The sequence below is a fragment of the Antedon bifida genome, chromosome 3 (genome assembly GCF_963402885.1).
Source record: "Antedon bifida chromosome 3, ecAntBifi1.1, whole genome shotgun sequence".
In the NCBI taxonomy this organism is placed as follows: Eukaryota; Metazoa; Echinodermata; class Crinoidea; order Comatulida; family Antedonidae; genus Antedon; species Antedon bifida.
Genome location: NC_136228.1, coordinates 31,417,653 through 31,434,920, shown reverse-complemented (window position 1 = coordinate 31,434,920; position 17,268 = coordinate 31,417,653). Strand labels below are relative to the sequence as shown.

At 31.9% G+C, this 17,268-nt stretch overlaps 2 protein-coding genes across 2 annotated transcripts; both read left to right on the top strand.

The window, feature by feature from the left end:
• Window positions 1-307: 307 nt before the first annotated feature.
• On the top strand, window positions 308-4,486 carry LOC144837182 (LRP2-binding protein-like). The gene is made up of 8 exons (XM_078692198.1): window positions 308-465; window positions 951-1,247; window positions 1,724-1,837; window positions 2,411-2,659; window positions 2,786-2,837; window positions 3,190-3,361; window positions 3,612-3,777; window positions 4,276-4,486. The coding sequence occupies exons 2-8, from the start codon at window positions 972-974 to the stop codon at window positions 4,339-4,341; spliced, it is 1,095 nt and encodes a 364-aa protein (XP_078548324.1). The 5' UTR covers window positions 308-465; window positions 951-971; the 3' UTR covers window positions 4,342-4,486.
• A 4,491-nt stretch (window positions 4,487-8,977) lies between these two features.
• On the top strand, window positions 8,978-11,557 carry LOC144837477 (uncharacterized). The gene is made up of 6 exons (XM_078692612.1): window positions 8,978-9,180; window positions 9,651-9,832; window positions 10,252-10,350; window positions 10,657-10,779; window positions 10,975-11,052; window positions 11,333-11,557. Exons 2-6 carry the CDS (start codon window positions 9,656-9,658, stop codon window positions 11,450-11,452), a joined length of 597 nt encoding a protein of 198 aa, XP_078548738.1. The 5' UTR covers window positions 8,978-9,180; window positions 9,651-9,655; the 3' UTR covers window positions 11,453-11,557.
• The last annotated feature ends 5,711 nt before the right edge of the window (window positions 11,558-17,268 follow it).

Sequence of the window (17,268 nt, the reverse complement as noted above, 5' to 3'; positions counted from 1 at the left end):
ATAGGCCATTTTGCATTTTTAAGTTATTCAATTCCGTAAAAGTCAAAAGAAATGTTTACCTTTAACAAAAAACCATTGTCTGACAGAAAATTTAAATATTTTTTGTGTTAAATTACATTTTTTTCTATTATGTGACATTAGAATAGAATATTTAAACAAAAATTGTTTAGTGGGACAATATCTTTAATATATTGCAGGTGGCCGTACAGAGTATACATTTAATTATTTATTGTTGCCATGGGGAAATCCAACGCTCTGACATGCGTAGTGCGATCCACACAAAAAGTAGACCTCCTTTTCCGCCGTGTCGAATCAGCAGCCAAGTGGTTAGGCCTAGCCTTCCTTGCATAAAATTATGAATAACTAGAAACGAACAATTTGTTGCCAATACTGGCTGTTTAGCTATAATTAAAAATGTTTTAGGGAGATGCCAAACAAGTTTTTAAATCTATTTGTGATACTAGTGTGAGTATTTATTGCCATTAATTTTAGGCTGGCCTCCTTCTTTATTAACTAGCCTAGCTAGGCCTAGTAGCCTACTAGGAACCTACTAGTAGCCTAGGCCTCCGTAGGCTTAGGCTGGGCTACGCGTGACTCTACCGGCCTAGACTAGAGGGCTTCCTTGTCCTCTACTACACTAGACTAGATAATAATATACTACTTTACTATCCTAGCCCCTAGCTGTCATGATAATAGTACGAGCAGGCAGTGGTGTGTGCAAATGGGAGAACCCGTCAAAAAGAAAGGTCGCCTAGATAGCTAGGCCTAGGCTTTTTTTTTTCTAGCTAGGCTAGCTGCCTTTTGTTTTTTTATTTCAACGAATCTAAAAAAACTGTTACCGAAATTGGATATTAATTAGTGATACAGGATAAGGCTAGAGGCCTAGGTAGGCCCCGACTGTACATAACTTTTTGTAACATGAATTTATTTATTTATTTATCTCCAAATAGATATCTTTGATGTTCTGAATTATGGAAATTGAACACAAACTTAGAGATTCTATTTCGGCAGAACCGCTTCCTCCGACAAAATCTGCTGAGATACTAATTCTCCGAGCCAGGTCAGAAAATGGAAGTATTGACAGTTTAGCAAGTGATCAAAGGAGCTTACACATCATAGATGATTTCCCAGAGAAGAAACGAGCCGAAGACGAACTAAATGAACAAGTAGAAAGCCTTCTGTTGGACAAAGTTGATAATGGCGACAAACTCGCAACATTTCAACTCGCACAGTTCTATTTTGAGCAGGTATTATTATAGTGTATTGTATATATTTTTTCAGTTGGAAATATATTTATGTAAAATACTATGACACTACTATGATACTATAACAGACTTTCTCCCATTTACAATGTGTTGTTGACTTTAGCTTCTTGTTGCAGCTATCCACACTCTCAATATTTATATATTGCAACATATATTCATGTATTCTACTTTTCCTAAATTTTGGTTCCCACTTTGACACTATGACGTGAGCGTAATGCAAGTGAGTTGACCATTAACTTCTAAGTGACAGTTCTGATGATCCGTTCACATTATACTGCGGTGCGTTTACATCCTTGCGTTGCATCCAAGTGGAAACAAAGCTTTACTCCGGATACAGAAATATGTTGTCTCATTGATGACGGATTTGGAATTAGATCCAGAACTATAACTCAAACTAACTCTGAATCACTATCAGTATGATTTTATATATTTTAATTGTTTATTGTTTATATTTTTAGGACGACTACAAACGTTCGTTGATCTACTTTGAGAAGATAAAGGACACAGATCCGCAAGCACAGTTTCAGCTGGGTGTTATGTATCATGATGGACTAGGAACAACTGCAGATCATGTGAGTATGAAGAAGCTACTGGTGAGGGTGATGACAACACCAGAGAACCAGAATATGACATAATCTTGATATGTTGTCCAATCATAAAAGTTGTTTGAGTATAGCTGATGCTCATTATTGGCTGTTTTGACATTACAAAATGATAACAAAATGGTTGAAAATTTTGTTGACTTTACAAAATGGTTGAAAAATGAAAAAATCAAGAATTGGGTTAGCAACACAATTCTATTTTTAGAACAGAGAAGCCGTGTTTCAACCTCTTTAACCATGCATCCTCTCTGTTGATACACTTGCATCAAGTATAAGCTTGGTTCCCACTAGCGACGCAATGCAAGGACGTATTAAACGCAACGTAAGCGATGGATTGTTGGATTGGAACAGTGGCTTGTCATTGGTCAACTTGCTTGTGATGCGCGTACATCCTTGCGTTGCGCCTCTAGTGGGAACCTCCCTTAAGACAAACTTTTTCTTATTTTTTTCATCACAAATTTGTTGAAAAATGATACATCTTTGTTCGACTCATGCATTCTACTATATATGTAATAATATTCTTAACTTTTAATTTGATTATAGAAAAAAGGGCACGAGTACATGCTTACAGTAGCGAATAACTTGCACCCAAGCAACCAACACTTGGTACATGTTGCGCAGTACAATGTTGGCAGGGCGCATTTTGAAGGGTGCGGTGTGAAGCAGTCTGACACAGAAGCTGAGAGGTGGTGGTTACTGGCAGCAAATGATGGACATCCTAAGGCTAGCCTTAAAGCACAGACAGCTCTTGCAATGTACTACTGCCGTGAGGAGTCTGTAGATTATAAAAAGGTAACATGCAGTTACAGTAAGGGATGGGAAAGCAAGAATTACTACAAATAAAATATTTTGATTTGATATCATAGAGGAAGAGCAAGCAGTACAGACAAAAATAAAGATTTTTTTCTTTTTTCTTAGGCTTTTTTCTGGCATTCCGAAGCAACTGGAAATGGTAGTCTAGAATCTCAAGGTAAATATACTTTAATTTAGTTTGTAGTCCTGTTGTATTCTGGATTTGAAAAAAGTTTACTTTGATTTTAAATTAAAATTTAATCTGCAAATACACACATTTTGTTTGTTAGTTCTGTCTTTTGAATTTGTATTATTATTATATTATTAATATATATATATATTGTTTGGAAGATTATTCAATTTTCAAATATGTTCCATTAAATTGTTTGATTGAGAATGAAAATTGTTAATTGTTGCTGGTGATGTTTTTAATCTAGCACTGAGCCATCATTTGAACCCATTGTTCTGCCACTGTATGGCTATATGGTTGTAAGATAAATCTGAAGTTTTCTATATTCATGTTAATGTAGGAGCCCTAGGTGTGATGTACGAGTTAGGCCTAGGATGTCACAAGAATCATGATTCTGCATTTGAATGTTTGAAGGAAGCATCTGAAAGGGGCAACGTATATGCCATGGCAAACCTAACCGCGCATTATTATGCTAAGAAGTTGTACACAAAAGCTGCTGAGACCGCTGCTAGGTAAGCACTTCTACACCACACACTGCCTTAAGTGATGCTTACCTTAAGGGAAATAAGGAGGCAAAGAGTATTACTCATATAGGCTGTCGCCTCTCATGCAAGTCATATGTGTTTAACAGTGCCTGCTATGATTAGCAACCCTGGATTAAGTCAATAAACAGACAAAGAGCACCAAACATGGTTAATATTGATACACAATCTTTCTCACTTACTGTTTCTCAACTGTTGCCACCAAATTCACTTATTACAGAGTTGCTCAACTAAAAGATATTGAAGACATTTCAAGGGAGACGGATTGCTTACCAGTATTCATAGGTAAAGGCATTGCTATGGGCAGTTTCTACTATGCTAGGTGTCTTCATCTTGGACATGGTGTGCAAAAGGACAAAGACCTAGCACAGACCTACTACAGCCAGGTATGTTCTGTCATTTTAAATAAATGGGAATTTAATGTGAATTAATATTCTGTAATAACATTACAGCACACACATTTAATAATAATTATAATTCACTAATAACTAATAAATTAGTTTTACTATGTTGTTTTTTAAAACAAATTTGTGTTTTGGAATTAACATCCTTCAGATTTCAGATCGGTGCACCTTTAAGATTTATGAAGGGAGCCCTCTATTATTCTACTTTGACAAATCTTTAAAGATGTATTGTCCCCCTGAAAAATATTTTTTTTTTCAATTTTTGTTGTTGAATATGCCATTTTAATGTCACATAATATTTATTGACCTCGACCAAAAATTGGATGGAAAAAAAATTTATTTACCTGAAAAAACTGGAATTTAAAGCAAAAAATGGTCAAATTGGCTGCCAGCCAATGGATTTTTGGTTGAATTTAACCATTTTTCATGTTATTTTATAAGTGAAAACATTATTTTTTGTGTTTATTTTATCCTATCCAGGCATTCAAATTTGATGGGAATACAACACAGATGTTACAGAACATGGTGACCCATGGCAAAATATAGCTTAAATAATTGTATGCTGTGCCTTATAAAACAAATTCGGAGTATATATAATTATATTTTATATAATATAGTGCCTTGCTATGAAATTGTACACAAATATAATGTTTGTAAACTTATTTATATATAATATGTACATTTCATTTGATTATTTTGGTATTGTAAAGTGCTTTTATTTGTTGTTTTGGATTATTGATTGTAAATACAAATTATATAACTTTAAAAAGTGTAAAATGTTTTTTTTTTATTAAAAAGAGCCTTTGGCCTTGTTTACATATATATCATATTCATTAATAGATTTGTCATTTATGACATCAACAATCAAGGCAATCTAACAACAGGATGCTGAGCTACGATGATCAAAGGGTTTATCACAATCGGTTCCACGCCCCTTAACAGACACCGCGCGCAGAAGAGAATATTTACACAGTACAGTCCTGTTGGTATTTGTTGCAGCCAGACATAAGATCAAAGGACTGTTATGAGTTCCTATCTTGGCAAAGAGAGCTCAGTGTCCTGTTGTTTGATTGCCTTGGAACAATCACGTCATCATGTTGGTATCTTCATTATGTCATTATCATTGTCATCATCATGTGTAAATCAGTCAAAATTTGTCATGATACAATCTCATCACCTTTGAGAGTGCCTACATTTTAGAATCATATCCGAGTAACTATTTTATCTCTGTCTGATGCACCGCGGATATATGGAATTTGGTTTAGAATTTCTCATAATATTTGCTGAGTAAAAGAGAGACCTGAAATATGGAGAGCCAAGGGTGAATAAACCCAAAACCTACATAACTCAACTTTAAGGTCGTTGGCCCTAAATGTGTTCACACTATAAAATAGAGAATTAACAGTACTAACCCTATCATCATCCAATCAAAATGCAGTATTAATGCAATTGTATGTAAATATACAGCTATACTAATCATTTTATGATAAACAGTTATAATCAGTTAAATTTTATGAATGGGAGTGTAATATTTCTAAATTTAACTATACTATACTAAGCGTTCAATGACTTGTGTTTTATCTGGGAAGAGTGAACTCTTCTCTGGTTTTATGCATTGGATCTCTCCATCTATCTTCCATCAATCAATCGTTCGATTTATATAGCGCCATTCCAACAGTCATTGATCATGGCGCTGCCAAAAATATCAGAAAATGTGAGTTTTGAGTAATGACTTAAAAGTGCTCAATAATAATGTTTGTTTAATGTTCAAAGGTAAATGGTTCCAGAGCCTAGGTCCAGCAATACTGAAAGTCTGATCTCTTCAACTATGTTTGCTCCTCGGAATGTCCAGTAGCACTTGATGACTATCTTAAGTAATCTTTTGGCCTGTACTGTACTGTACTGATGCCCGCCCTCACAACCCACACATCAACTATAAGTTTAAAATCTTTCTAAAAACCCTTTTACAAAATACAACCAAACTTATCGATAAATCCAACAACTGTTAATTTCCACGGAGGAAAAAAAATCTTCAATGGAATATCCAAATTATATTTTTGCAGAAAACGTACGTCCTTACTTTCGATCTGCTAGAAATTGTCCCGAATCGATGGGTAGTACTACCGGACTGAATAGAATGTATGAGATTTTTCGTTGCGTGTTTCGGTTTTCTTCATCATTACATTTAATCTCTTCACCCATCTTTAATTTGCAATGATAAAATAACCTTTTATTAATAATACTTTTATAATAATAACCTTTTATTAATAATACTTCTATAATAACAACCATTTATTAATAATACTTATTAATACATTTTGTAAAACGGTATAAAGAAGAGAACATCATGTAAAATGAAATCGGCATGTTGAGCGCTTGTCTTCGGATTAATACACAGGCGGTTAGGCTACCATTAAGCTCTGTCTCCACTATCAAACTTTTTGTGACAAAAGAATGTGATGTTCCCACATATGGACATGATGATGTCATATCACTACCATATTTGAGTACATCACAAAATTTGTCAAAATAATTCCATAGACAGAGCTGTAGATAAATTGGGCTTTCCAACATTAAGCGACTGTATAATGTATATAGGCTTTAAAATGACACCCGCCTCTTCTCTTTCGTTTCATTTTCCACCCCTCCAACCACAAATGTCAGGTCTTCGTAGAATTAATTTATCGATTTGCGTCATGGATTCTTCCATCAATAAATATTTATTTTCCTTCCTTTGCTTTGGAAGGTTAATTTTCGGTTCGGTCTTTTTTTATTATTTAATTAATTTCTTTAATTATCTTTATTGTCCCTTTTTGGGCCCTGGGATAAAGTTGAGCAACGTTGCGTTGGCGGAGCACGTGCTCTCATCAACTTAGTCGTTCTCATCACTTCGGAAATCCGTTGTTTTAGGGATGTGCCCTAGACATCGTTCAGTACGCTTTCATAATAATACCTTGATGCTAATGTTAATGGTTATATAACTTACCAGGAAACAATAGCGATTTATTACTTATAACGGTTTAAAATTAGACGGTATTAAACGGCAATAAATGGTAGGCCTATATGATAGATTTAATAATCAATTTGAGGCCAAGTTTTTTCAAACAAGCTCTGGGGGACTTATTATCTTGCATCCCTAGGCAGGTGCTCGTAAAATGATTTATGACGAAAAGAAAAGAAAGATAATGCGATTCAATTCAACTTTATTTACCTCCGCCAAGGAGGTATAAGTAATCGATCGCGTGTGTTTGTTTGTTAGCAGGAAGAGTTATTGTAAGATCTTTACCAAAATGAAAATACAGATAGATATGTGGTCTGGCGTTGCTGTTCTATGGTTAGTCAACTGAAACTATTGTTAGTTAAAATGCTGGTTACATACCAGTACCCCAATTCGCATACACATGGTTGTAGTGAAAATAGCCTATTCACACACAGCATTTAGACACAAATATTTTTTCCGGTGAAATCTTATGTAGGTGAATTTTACAGTAGGCGGAGGATGCACTCTCGGAGTGGCGTGCTAGTTTAAATTGAGGCCTAAATTAACGTATGGTTGTTCCTCTCTGGACGCCGTGAATATATGCAAAATGGAATGTAATTTTGTTAAATAGGCCTATACTTAACTTATAAATTCGGGTAAAACAGAAATATGTATTCTATATTATATTTAAATGCACTTTTAAAGGAGGACAAATAACTGATCATGCTCACTTTATAGAGGTTACAAAATTAACCGATAATTTTGTTTTGGCAGCGGAAAAATGGCCAAAGTTTGTTTTCAATGTACTATTAACATTGCAACATGGGGTGGGGCGGGATTAATGCAACATGGGGGTGGGGCGGGCTTAATGCAACATGGGGGTGGGGCGGGCTGACTGGTCTAGTGACAAGCCCTAATTTGGAAATTATTATTCTGTTTTGCGTCATGCACATATCTATTAATATATTAATGCGTTTTAAAGTATTCACCAATTATGCAATTAGGACGAAACAAAGATAGTAGTAATTGAAAAATGTATTTAAAAAATACCAAAATATAACAATAAATACCTCATAAATGGTTCATTTAATCTCCATAAGTAATTACTTCATCGGGCGTTTTAAAATCAGTTCTTGGAAGCTGAAATAATTTAGTATAGTTTCAATGATAATTATCGACGCGTTATTATCGCAATGAAACTAAACGTGGATCGAAACATTACTAAATTGTTTCTCACCCCACCCCCTTTTAATGACTTGTACGCCGTGGAAAGACAATACATGATAATGGTGGTGTATTTTATGACCGATTCGCTAATATTACGGAAATGAAAACAGTTTCAACCTGAATCTTGAAACATTTAAATTTAATGGATTTATAGATGGATATGCGGCGCAACATTTTTCTTATAAAATTGATTGCAAACAAAAATTGGATATTGTAAAATTTTGCAGAATTTATCAAAAATTTTAAAAACAAAATAATTATTGTTTTTACTGTATAATTTTTTCGGATTTTTATGAAAGAAGATGCAACAATAATCTCTGGATGAAATGGTGGTCGAAAAATGAACAAATACAAACCATATTGTGCACCATGTGACGATACGATGAATGATATTCCACCCCCACCTTAGAACTAAATTAATTATAATATCGATTGCGCAAAATTGAGAAATATTTTATAATGGATAACACGGGGAAATTGTCAAGTCATTAAGAACCATCTGTAGTATTCAGAAAAGAAACTTCAATTAGTTTTAATGTCGCGAAAATACTTTTCATTCTATCGGAAGTTTAAGTTTCCGATTTCTTGAGAAAAAGGTGCTTAATATGGACTAAATTACACTAATAATTGGCCTGCACTAATGCATTAATTATTATAAAAAAATGCTATCGTTGATTTGAGAATCACAGATAAGCCCAATTAACATGCTATATCTGTACAATTAATATCTCATCTATAGAAACTAAAACAACATAAAATAGTAAAATCCAGTTTAGTCAAAATGATGGGCGGACGAACATCAACTACAGCCGACAATCGAAACCATATTTAATTTAAATTATTTACAATTAGCATAGATCCTGTTAACGCTCGTAAACTAATGCTTACTTCTATTATTAACTGTATATTGCCAATTGATTATTCTGTTGGTACGTAATTATTCTAATCAATGCCATGTAATCATTTCGAGAGAGAGGGATTTTCCAATATTCCTTTTAAAGGTAAACATTATCGGTTGCATTTAGTATAAAATGAGCGTAGTTTTACAAACTTCATTCATAACTTCATCGACGAGTATTAAGTTGACTTACTGTACTTCGAAGAGCAGAAGATACCAGCGAACATCATACGTACAAGAAATTATTTACATTTACAAGAAATAACCACTCAACAATAAGGTAAATATCGCAATGTCTTTTTTTCAGCTTTTTTTATGGAATTCGGTACGGTATTTAGACAAATAATAAATTGAAAACATCACTGTTATTTGAAACATTTTGTAACTTAAAATAAAATTCATTTTTAAAAATTATACCAATTGACCATTTATATGCATAGATTTTTTAAATACATTGTAGACCGATATGGGTTGGATTATTATTTTACTTATAATTTAATTGAAAATAATATAAATTGTTTAAATATATGTATGGATCTATATAATTATTTTCAGGTGTAAAATATTTGTTTTAAAATTCCGTAGTAACAAATTCGTTTATTTAGGCCTAATAATTGTACAATTATTTGTATGTTTTTGTGATGATATTAAACTTGTATAGATCGGACATACTATATGCAGTATGTATGGTAGAACACTGTAATACATAATTCGAAATAAAAATATATTAATATATTTTTTAATTTTCAGATACGATGGCTCTTTTCAATATGACACACTGCATCATCAGTCTGCTGGGTGCATGCTTGTTAGTGGCTTCAATGCCTGTCTCCCCGACTACTGATGCTCCAATCCAGCTAAACAACGTCGATGACGCTAAAACGGCCGCCGAGAGATGGGAAAGAAATATTTACGATTTCTATACCAGTTATGTAAGGAAATAATTTAATTGTTACTAACTAAATCTTAAATCGTAACTAGCCTATGTGCAATATTGTATAATACAAAAGATTAATGTAAAATGTAAACCAGGGAAAAAAAGAGTGAAGTTTAATATTAAAGATGGATGTACTCCCACAAAAGATTTTTAAAAAAAACCTTAAGATATTTTGTCCCCCTAAAAAATATATATTTTTTTAATATGCCATTTTAATGTCACATAATAGTTATTCACTTTGACCAAAAACTGGATCGAACAAAAAATGATTTACCTGAAAAAATGTAATTTAAAGCAAAAAATACTTAAATTGTCTGTCGGACAATGGTTTTTGGTTAAAATTAAACGTTTCTTTTGTCTTTTTATAAGTGAAATAATTATTTTGTTTAATTTAACATTGTGATTTGCCAACAGATAAACAATCATACCGCCCTCTCTGCAACCTCTATCCAAAGTAATAACATCTCCAAGCGTGTCGATGACTGTATCCTTCAGTACAGGACCACCTCTCAGGTAAGATATACAATTTTATATACAATCCTTGCTCACCTTAGAATTATACCCCTTTCACACCAAAGGCAAAACTCCGGAGTTGACGCCCGGTGTTTTGGTTTAAAAGTGGTATTACACACCAAACTGCAAGGAACCCATGTTCAGTGTAATTGGGGCTCATAAACGAATACACAGTTTTCTTTTGACTCGGTTGCTCTCACTAAATTTAGGAAAATAGCATATATATAAAATTTTAACTGTATATACAAATTTAATTGTTTCCAATTCATCATTGAGTATAATTTGCTTGTGTTTGTTTTTTAACAGAGTAACTTGGAAACACGTCTGGTAACATTGGTCAAATACTCGGTTAACATCTCAACAATGATCTACATTGATGGTTACACAAGAACCACACTGTCGAATCTTGACAAAACAATGGAGAAGTTTGTAAGTTTAGTTGTTATCACTCCTATACTTCTTAAGTTAGCCTATCATCTTTTCTTGGCGTAAACGAATAATTCAGTAACTTTCCTAAGGAATAAATACGATTAGGCTTCATAAGTAGCTTTTCTTTAAAAAAAAAAAAATTTAGTTAAAAAAGTTTTTTAACTAACATTTTATTATTTATTTTAATTTTCGCAGCTTAAAGAAGACAACGTTAGTGTCTGTAGCGTCATTGATGATGAACTTGCACCGCCGCCGTGTTTCGAGTCCTTCGAGGTACGTATTCTTATAAATAACTAAATACCAATAACTCCAGTGACGTAACGGCTATGAGCGCTCAACTGGCTAAACCCAGTGGCCCCTGAGCTTATGGGTCCCCTGAGCAATGCCCAGGGAGGAAAACAGGCATTAAAATATGTCGAAAAAGGCTACTAAGGGTTACTAAACCAGGGGCCTCAGGTCTCTACTTTACGCCACTGAATATCTCTTTTTGGACTCCTATCCATCTATAGCCCACAATGAAAATTAACGACTATGTTTAATTTTATTGCCGTAGAGTGCCGTAGCTGAAGTAAAACAAAAATCGGAGCCCCTTGCTGTTGCGTACTCTCTGCATATGCTACGAAGTGCCGCCGACGCCGTGTACAAACTAACCAGCTCATCTCAACTATGTTAAAATGTATGACAAACGTATAACATATTATATTCTAGACATAATATTCTATTTAAGATTATAAATTATTATATTTGTTGTAATTAAATCGTAATATATATGTATATATTTTTTGAAACATTTCAATGATACCACGGATACAACCATAATTTACGTGCGCGTGCAAAAGATGTTACGTGTTATCAGATTTTAAACACGCGCGTAAAATGTCGGTCTCTTCGTTGTATCACTGACACACGCTTGCATCAAGCGCACAATTATTTAAAAACTATTTCTAGCTGCTCACAACACAAACACGTTTATTTCGAACGTATTACGAAATAAAATTTGCTCTAGTGCACCAATATACAAAAGGGACTAACCAGTATTAGATGATGTTATCACGTATTGATAATTTAAATGAATAGCATAACATATAATAGCTACGTAATGTATACTTTTAAAACGATAATTGAAATATTTGTTGTAAACTTATATATATTTATACTATTTATTTGTTAATAATATTAACTATATATAGCTGTATATATATCCGGTAATGGATAAGATACAGCGTTGAAGAAAAAAGTACTCTATATTAGACATGCGCAGTAGATCATACTGATCACGTATTAGTCGTATTTTCACGACACGAGGTAATTTTTGCTGCCCAACGTTATATTATATTGTTGATATATATTTGTCAATTAGCGTTCTTTCTCGCAAAATCATGTTTTCATAGGCCTAGAGGTAGTACTTATGAGCTTTAAGTTTTGTTTGTTATTTAGGATTAACAACCTTTTTCACATCGTCTAGAAAAACTCCGGAGTCGAATGTACACGCATAAGCCTACACACACCACCGGGCGTTTACAATTGCGTTTTGCAGGGTGTATGTAAAACTTTTTCTAGACAATGTAAAAAAAGATGTGTGTTGTTTTGTGTATCTGATTATGATCGGATTGCTTGCTTTTTTTGTACTGTAATTATTCTAATATTAAAAACACAAACACTATTATCATAATTGTTAGCTTAAAACTGGTTAAACTAAAATGAGTAATATACAAAGAAAGAATATTATAGAGCTGCTGTGTTAATATTATTATTTAAATATTTTGCGATGTTGTCAGTCGCCTTGCATTTGATATTCAGTGTTTAACTTGACCTCGGTTAAATAAAATCATGTAAAATATGTTGCCTTTTAAAAATCTTTTATTTTGTTTTGCTACAAAATATTTTTTCACCCCGGAGTAGGACTTTTTTAGGAATTAATTTTTTTCAAATACTATGATTATGCAATAATATTGCTATATATGCGCATATATTGCGTTACCATCATCTTATAGACATCTAGTAACCATTTATGTCAACAAAAAAAAAGGTCGAAATTTGGCCATTTTTCGAAGAAAAATCCCTATAGGCCTACAGGGTTTTTTTTTTCAAAAAATGGCCAAAATATCAAGTTTTTTAAATTCAATTATTATGCGATAAAATTGCTGTATATGATCATATATTTCTTTATCATCATCTTATAGTACCATAGACACCAGTTATGTCGAAAAATAAAAGGGTCGAAAATTGGCCATTTTTGAAAAAATTCCTGTTTATAGTACAGTATAGGGATTTTTTCGAAAAATAGCCAAAATATCAAGTTTTTAAAATTCAGTTATTATGCGATAAAATTGCTGCATATGATCATATATTGCTTTATCATCATCTTATAGTACCATAGACACTTGTTATGTCGGAAAATAAAAGGGTCGAAAAATAGCCAAAATATCAAGTTGTTTAAATTCAATTATTATGCGATAAAATTGCTGTATATGATCATATATAGCTTTATCATCATCTTATAGTACCATAGACACTTGTTATGTCGAAAAATAAAAGGGTCGAAAATTGGCCATTTTTGAAAAAATTTCTGTACTATAGTACAGGGATTTTTTCGAAAAATAGCCAAAATATCAAGTTTTTAAAATTCAATTATTATGCGATAAAATTGCTCTATATGATCATATATTGCTTTATTATCATCTTATAGTACCATAGACACTTGTTATGTCGAAAAATAAAAGGGTCGAAAATTGGCCATTTTTGAAAAAAACCAAAATATCAAGTTTTTAAAATTCAATTATTATGCGATAAAATTGCTTTATATGATCATATATTGCTTTATTATCATCTTATAGTACCATAGACACTTGTTATGTCGAAAAATAAAAGGGTCGAAAATTGGCCATTTTTGAAAAAAATTCCTGTACTATAGTACAGGGATTTTTTCGAAAAATAGCCAAAATATCAAGTTTTTTAAATTAAATTATTATGCGATAAAATTGCTGTATATGATCATATATTGCTTTATCATCATCTTATAGTACCATAGACACCTGTTATGTCGAAAAATAAAAGGGTCGAAAATTGGCCATTTTTGAAAAAATTCCTGTACTATAGTACAGGGATTTTTTCGAAAAATAGCCAAAATATCAAGTTTTTAAAATTCAATTATTATGCGATAAAATTGCTGTATATGATCATATATTGCTTTATCATCATCTTATAGTACCATAGACACCTGTTATGTCGAAAAATAAAAGGGTCGAAAATTGGCCATTTTTGAAAAAATTCCTGTACTATAGTACAGGGATTTTTTCGAAAAATAGCCAAAATATCAAGTTTTTAAAATTCAATTATTATGCGATAAAATTGCTCTATATGATCATATGTTGCTTTATCATCATCTTATAGTACCATAGACACCAGTTATGTCGAAAAATAAAATGGTCGAAAATTTGCCATTTTTGAAAAAAAATCCTGTACTATAGGCCTATATAGTACAGGGATTTTTTTCGAAAAATAGCCAAAATATCAAGTTGTTTAAATTCAATTATTATGCGATAAAATTGCTGTATATGATCATATATAGCTTTATCATCATCTTATAGTACCATAGACACCTGTTATGTCGAAAAATAAAAGGGTCGAAAATTGGCCATTTTTGAAAAAATTCCTGTACTATAGTACAGGGATTTTTTCGAAAAATAGCCAAAATATCAAGTTTTTAAAATTCAATTATTATGCGATAAAATTGCTCTATATGATCATATGTAGCTTTATCATCATCTTATAGTACCATAGACACCAGTTATGTCGAAAAATAAAATGGTCGAAAATTGGCCATTTTTGAAAAAAATCCTGTACTAGAGTACAGGATTTTTTCGAAAAATAGCCAAAATATCAAGTTTTTAAAATTCAATTATTATGCGATAAAATTGCTTTATATGATCATATATTGCTTTATTATCATCTTATAGTACCATAGACACTTGTTATGTCGAAAAATAAAAGGGTATATTGCTTTATCATCATCTTATAGTACCATAGACACCTGTTATGTCGAAAAATAAAAGGGTCGAAAATTGGCCATTTTTGAAAAAATTCCTGTACTATAGTACAGGGATTTTTTCGAAAAATAGCCAAAATATCAAGTTTTTAAAATTCAATTATTATGCGATAAAATTGCTGTATATGATCATATATTGCTTTATCATCATCTTATAATACCATAGACACTTGTTATGTCGGAAAATAAAAGGGTCGAAATTTGGCCATTTAAAAAAAAATTCCTGTAGGCCTACTATAGGCCTAGTACAGGGATTTTTTCGAAAAATAGCCAAAATATCAAGTTTTTAAAATTCAATTATTATGCGATAAAATTGCTGTATATGATCATATATTGCTTTATCATTATCTTACAGTACCATAGACACCAGTTATGTCGAAAAATAAAAGGGTGCGAAAAAATAGCCAAAATATCAAGTTTTTAAAATTCAATTATTTTGCGATAAAATTGCTGTATATGATCATATCATCATCTTATAGTACCATAGACATCAGTTACGTCGAAAAATAAGAGGTTCGAAAATGTGCAATTTTTTTTTTTTTAAATCGAAAAATGGCCAAAATATAACATTTTAAAAATAGTTATTGAGGTAACATGCCCCGACCACATTATGTGATTCTGCGCATTTTACATTATGAAAGGGTCAAAATTTAACGGTATATTTCATGATTCTAAATAGTATGCAGGACTTAGCCTCGCGAAAATAGCATTTCATCTTTCACCTCAAAAAATTACTACTAATTAGCCCTAATAAACATTCATTGTTTGTATACTATATAATACTATTTATTAACATTAACTAGTAATACTATACTGTTTGAAGGTTTTCATGGCGAAATCAAATGTTGATAATATAAAGTTTGCGATACACCACGTATATTAGAACGGTTGAGTTTCTCGACGTTTCGATCAATATGCTTTAAATTATAATTAAATAGAATCATTTTGTTACTACTAATAATTTATCATAAACGTCAGTAATAATGAGTGACGTATTTCCTTTTTACTTTTATTATAGAAATAAAGCATATTTCTCTGCAAGGATGTTTACTATAAGGTGGGTGTTAATATTAAAATATGATTTAATGACATAATTTTATACATCGTAAAATATATTCGTGTAATTTAAATATTAAATTAAATTGAATATTGTGAAATACAATAATAGATTTCACTCTCATAGCATCGCCAACCCTCTACCCACTCCCCGGTCACAATTGAATTGAGGGGAGTTCGCCAAAATGATGAGATACTGGTACTTATTGGACTGGGTTTTTTATTCGGCAGCAATGCTTATTCAAACCCGGTACGCATTTGACTGCATTTCTTATTCGTCTGCAATGCTTATTCAACTCCGGTACTTATTTAACTGCATTTCTTATTCGGCTGCAACGCTTATTTTACTTCGGTACTTATTTGACTGCACTTTTTTATTCAATTGCAATGCTTATTTAACTCCGGTACTTATCCGACTGCAACGCTTTTTTGACTTCGGTACTTATTTGACTGCATTTCGTATTCGACTGCACTGCTTTTTTGACTTTGGTACTTATTCGACTATATTTCTTATTCGGCTCAGTACTTCAATAATTTACCGTTAAGGCAAATTAAAATATATCTCATATAAAAATACTGTATAATTTTAATTTAAAAAATACATACTTTACATAGAAGGGAAAAGGGTTGAGGCCATAACGAATGTAACATACAGAAAGTAAAATGTTCTATGTAGGTCACGGGTCGACGTAGCATTGTTGATAAACAGACCAGAACAAAAAACGATAAAAAAAAAAACAATTATCGATGTTTTAATTACCGTAATAGTAATAAAATAATACCGTAATTGTTTTCTTTTAAAATGTAATTTTCACAACTTAAATCCAATACATAGCGCAAATTGAGTAATTCTATTTTTTTCTATTCATCTTAGTGTAAAAAAATTTTTAAATAATAATTTCTTTAGAAAAAGTACCATACAATAATAATAATTACAAGATGTCAACAACAATACACTCTTTATTGACTAAACCGAACCACCAACGGTAAAAGAAATATTCTAAAAACATTAAAATATAACATATAAACGTTCATTTACTGACAATGTCGTCATGTGTAAATAAATTAATTTAAAACAAAAACATGCTTTACCGAAAAATCCAATTTTAAAACGAATCTAAAAATACATTTAAACTTCGGTGTCTTTAGGAAAAATATAATAATAGTCATAAAAAAACAAATTGTCAAAATAAATCGATAAAGGCCCATTTCTACTAAATAATTATATAGTATAAGTATAATCTATAATTATTGTACTATTACTTTCGACTACGGGTTATAATCAGGTAAATAATGAACCACCCACACTTCAATAAAATAAAGAGAAACATTTAAATTGAACAAAAAAGAAAGTTCTCAGGACATAAAATGATAATTGCTAAAGT

What these genes read in the sequence shown, in the direction of transcription:
- LOC144837182 (XM_078692198.1), top strand. Translation starts at nt 972, where the DNA reads ATGGAAATTGAACACAAACTTAGAGATTCTATTTCGGCAGAACCGCTT. An exon ending in CACAGTTCTATTTTGAGCAG is followed by an intron (nt 1,248 to 1,723) that starts GTATTATTATAG and finishes TTATATTTTTAG; the next exon opens with GACGACTACAAACGTTCGTT. An exon ending in TAGGAACAACTGCAGATCAT is followed by an intron (nt 1,838 to 2,410) that starts GTGAGTATGAAG and finishes ATTTGATTATAG; the next exon opens with AAAAAAGGGCACGAGTACAT.
- LOC144837477 (XM_078692612.1), top strand. Translation starts at nt 9,656, where the DNA reads ATGGCTCTTTTCAATATGACACACTGCATCATCAGTCTGCTGGGTGCA. An exon ending in ACGATTTCTATACCAGTTAT is followed by an intron (nt 9,833 to 10,251) that starts GTAAGGAAATAA and finishes ATTTGCCAACAG; the next exon opens with ATAAACAATCATACCGCCCT. An exon ending in CGTGTTTCGAGTCCTTCGAG is followed by an intron (nt 11,053 to 11,332) that starts GTACGTATTCTT and finishes TTATTGCCGTAG; the next exon opens with AGTGCCGTAGCTGAAGTAAA.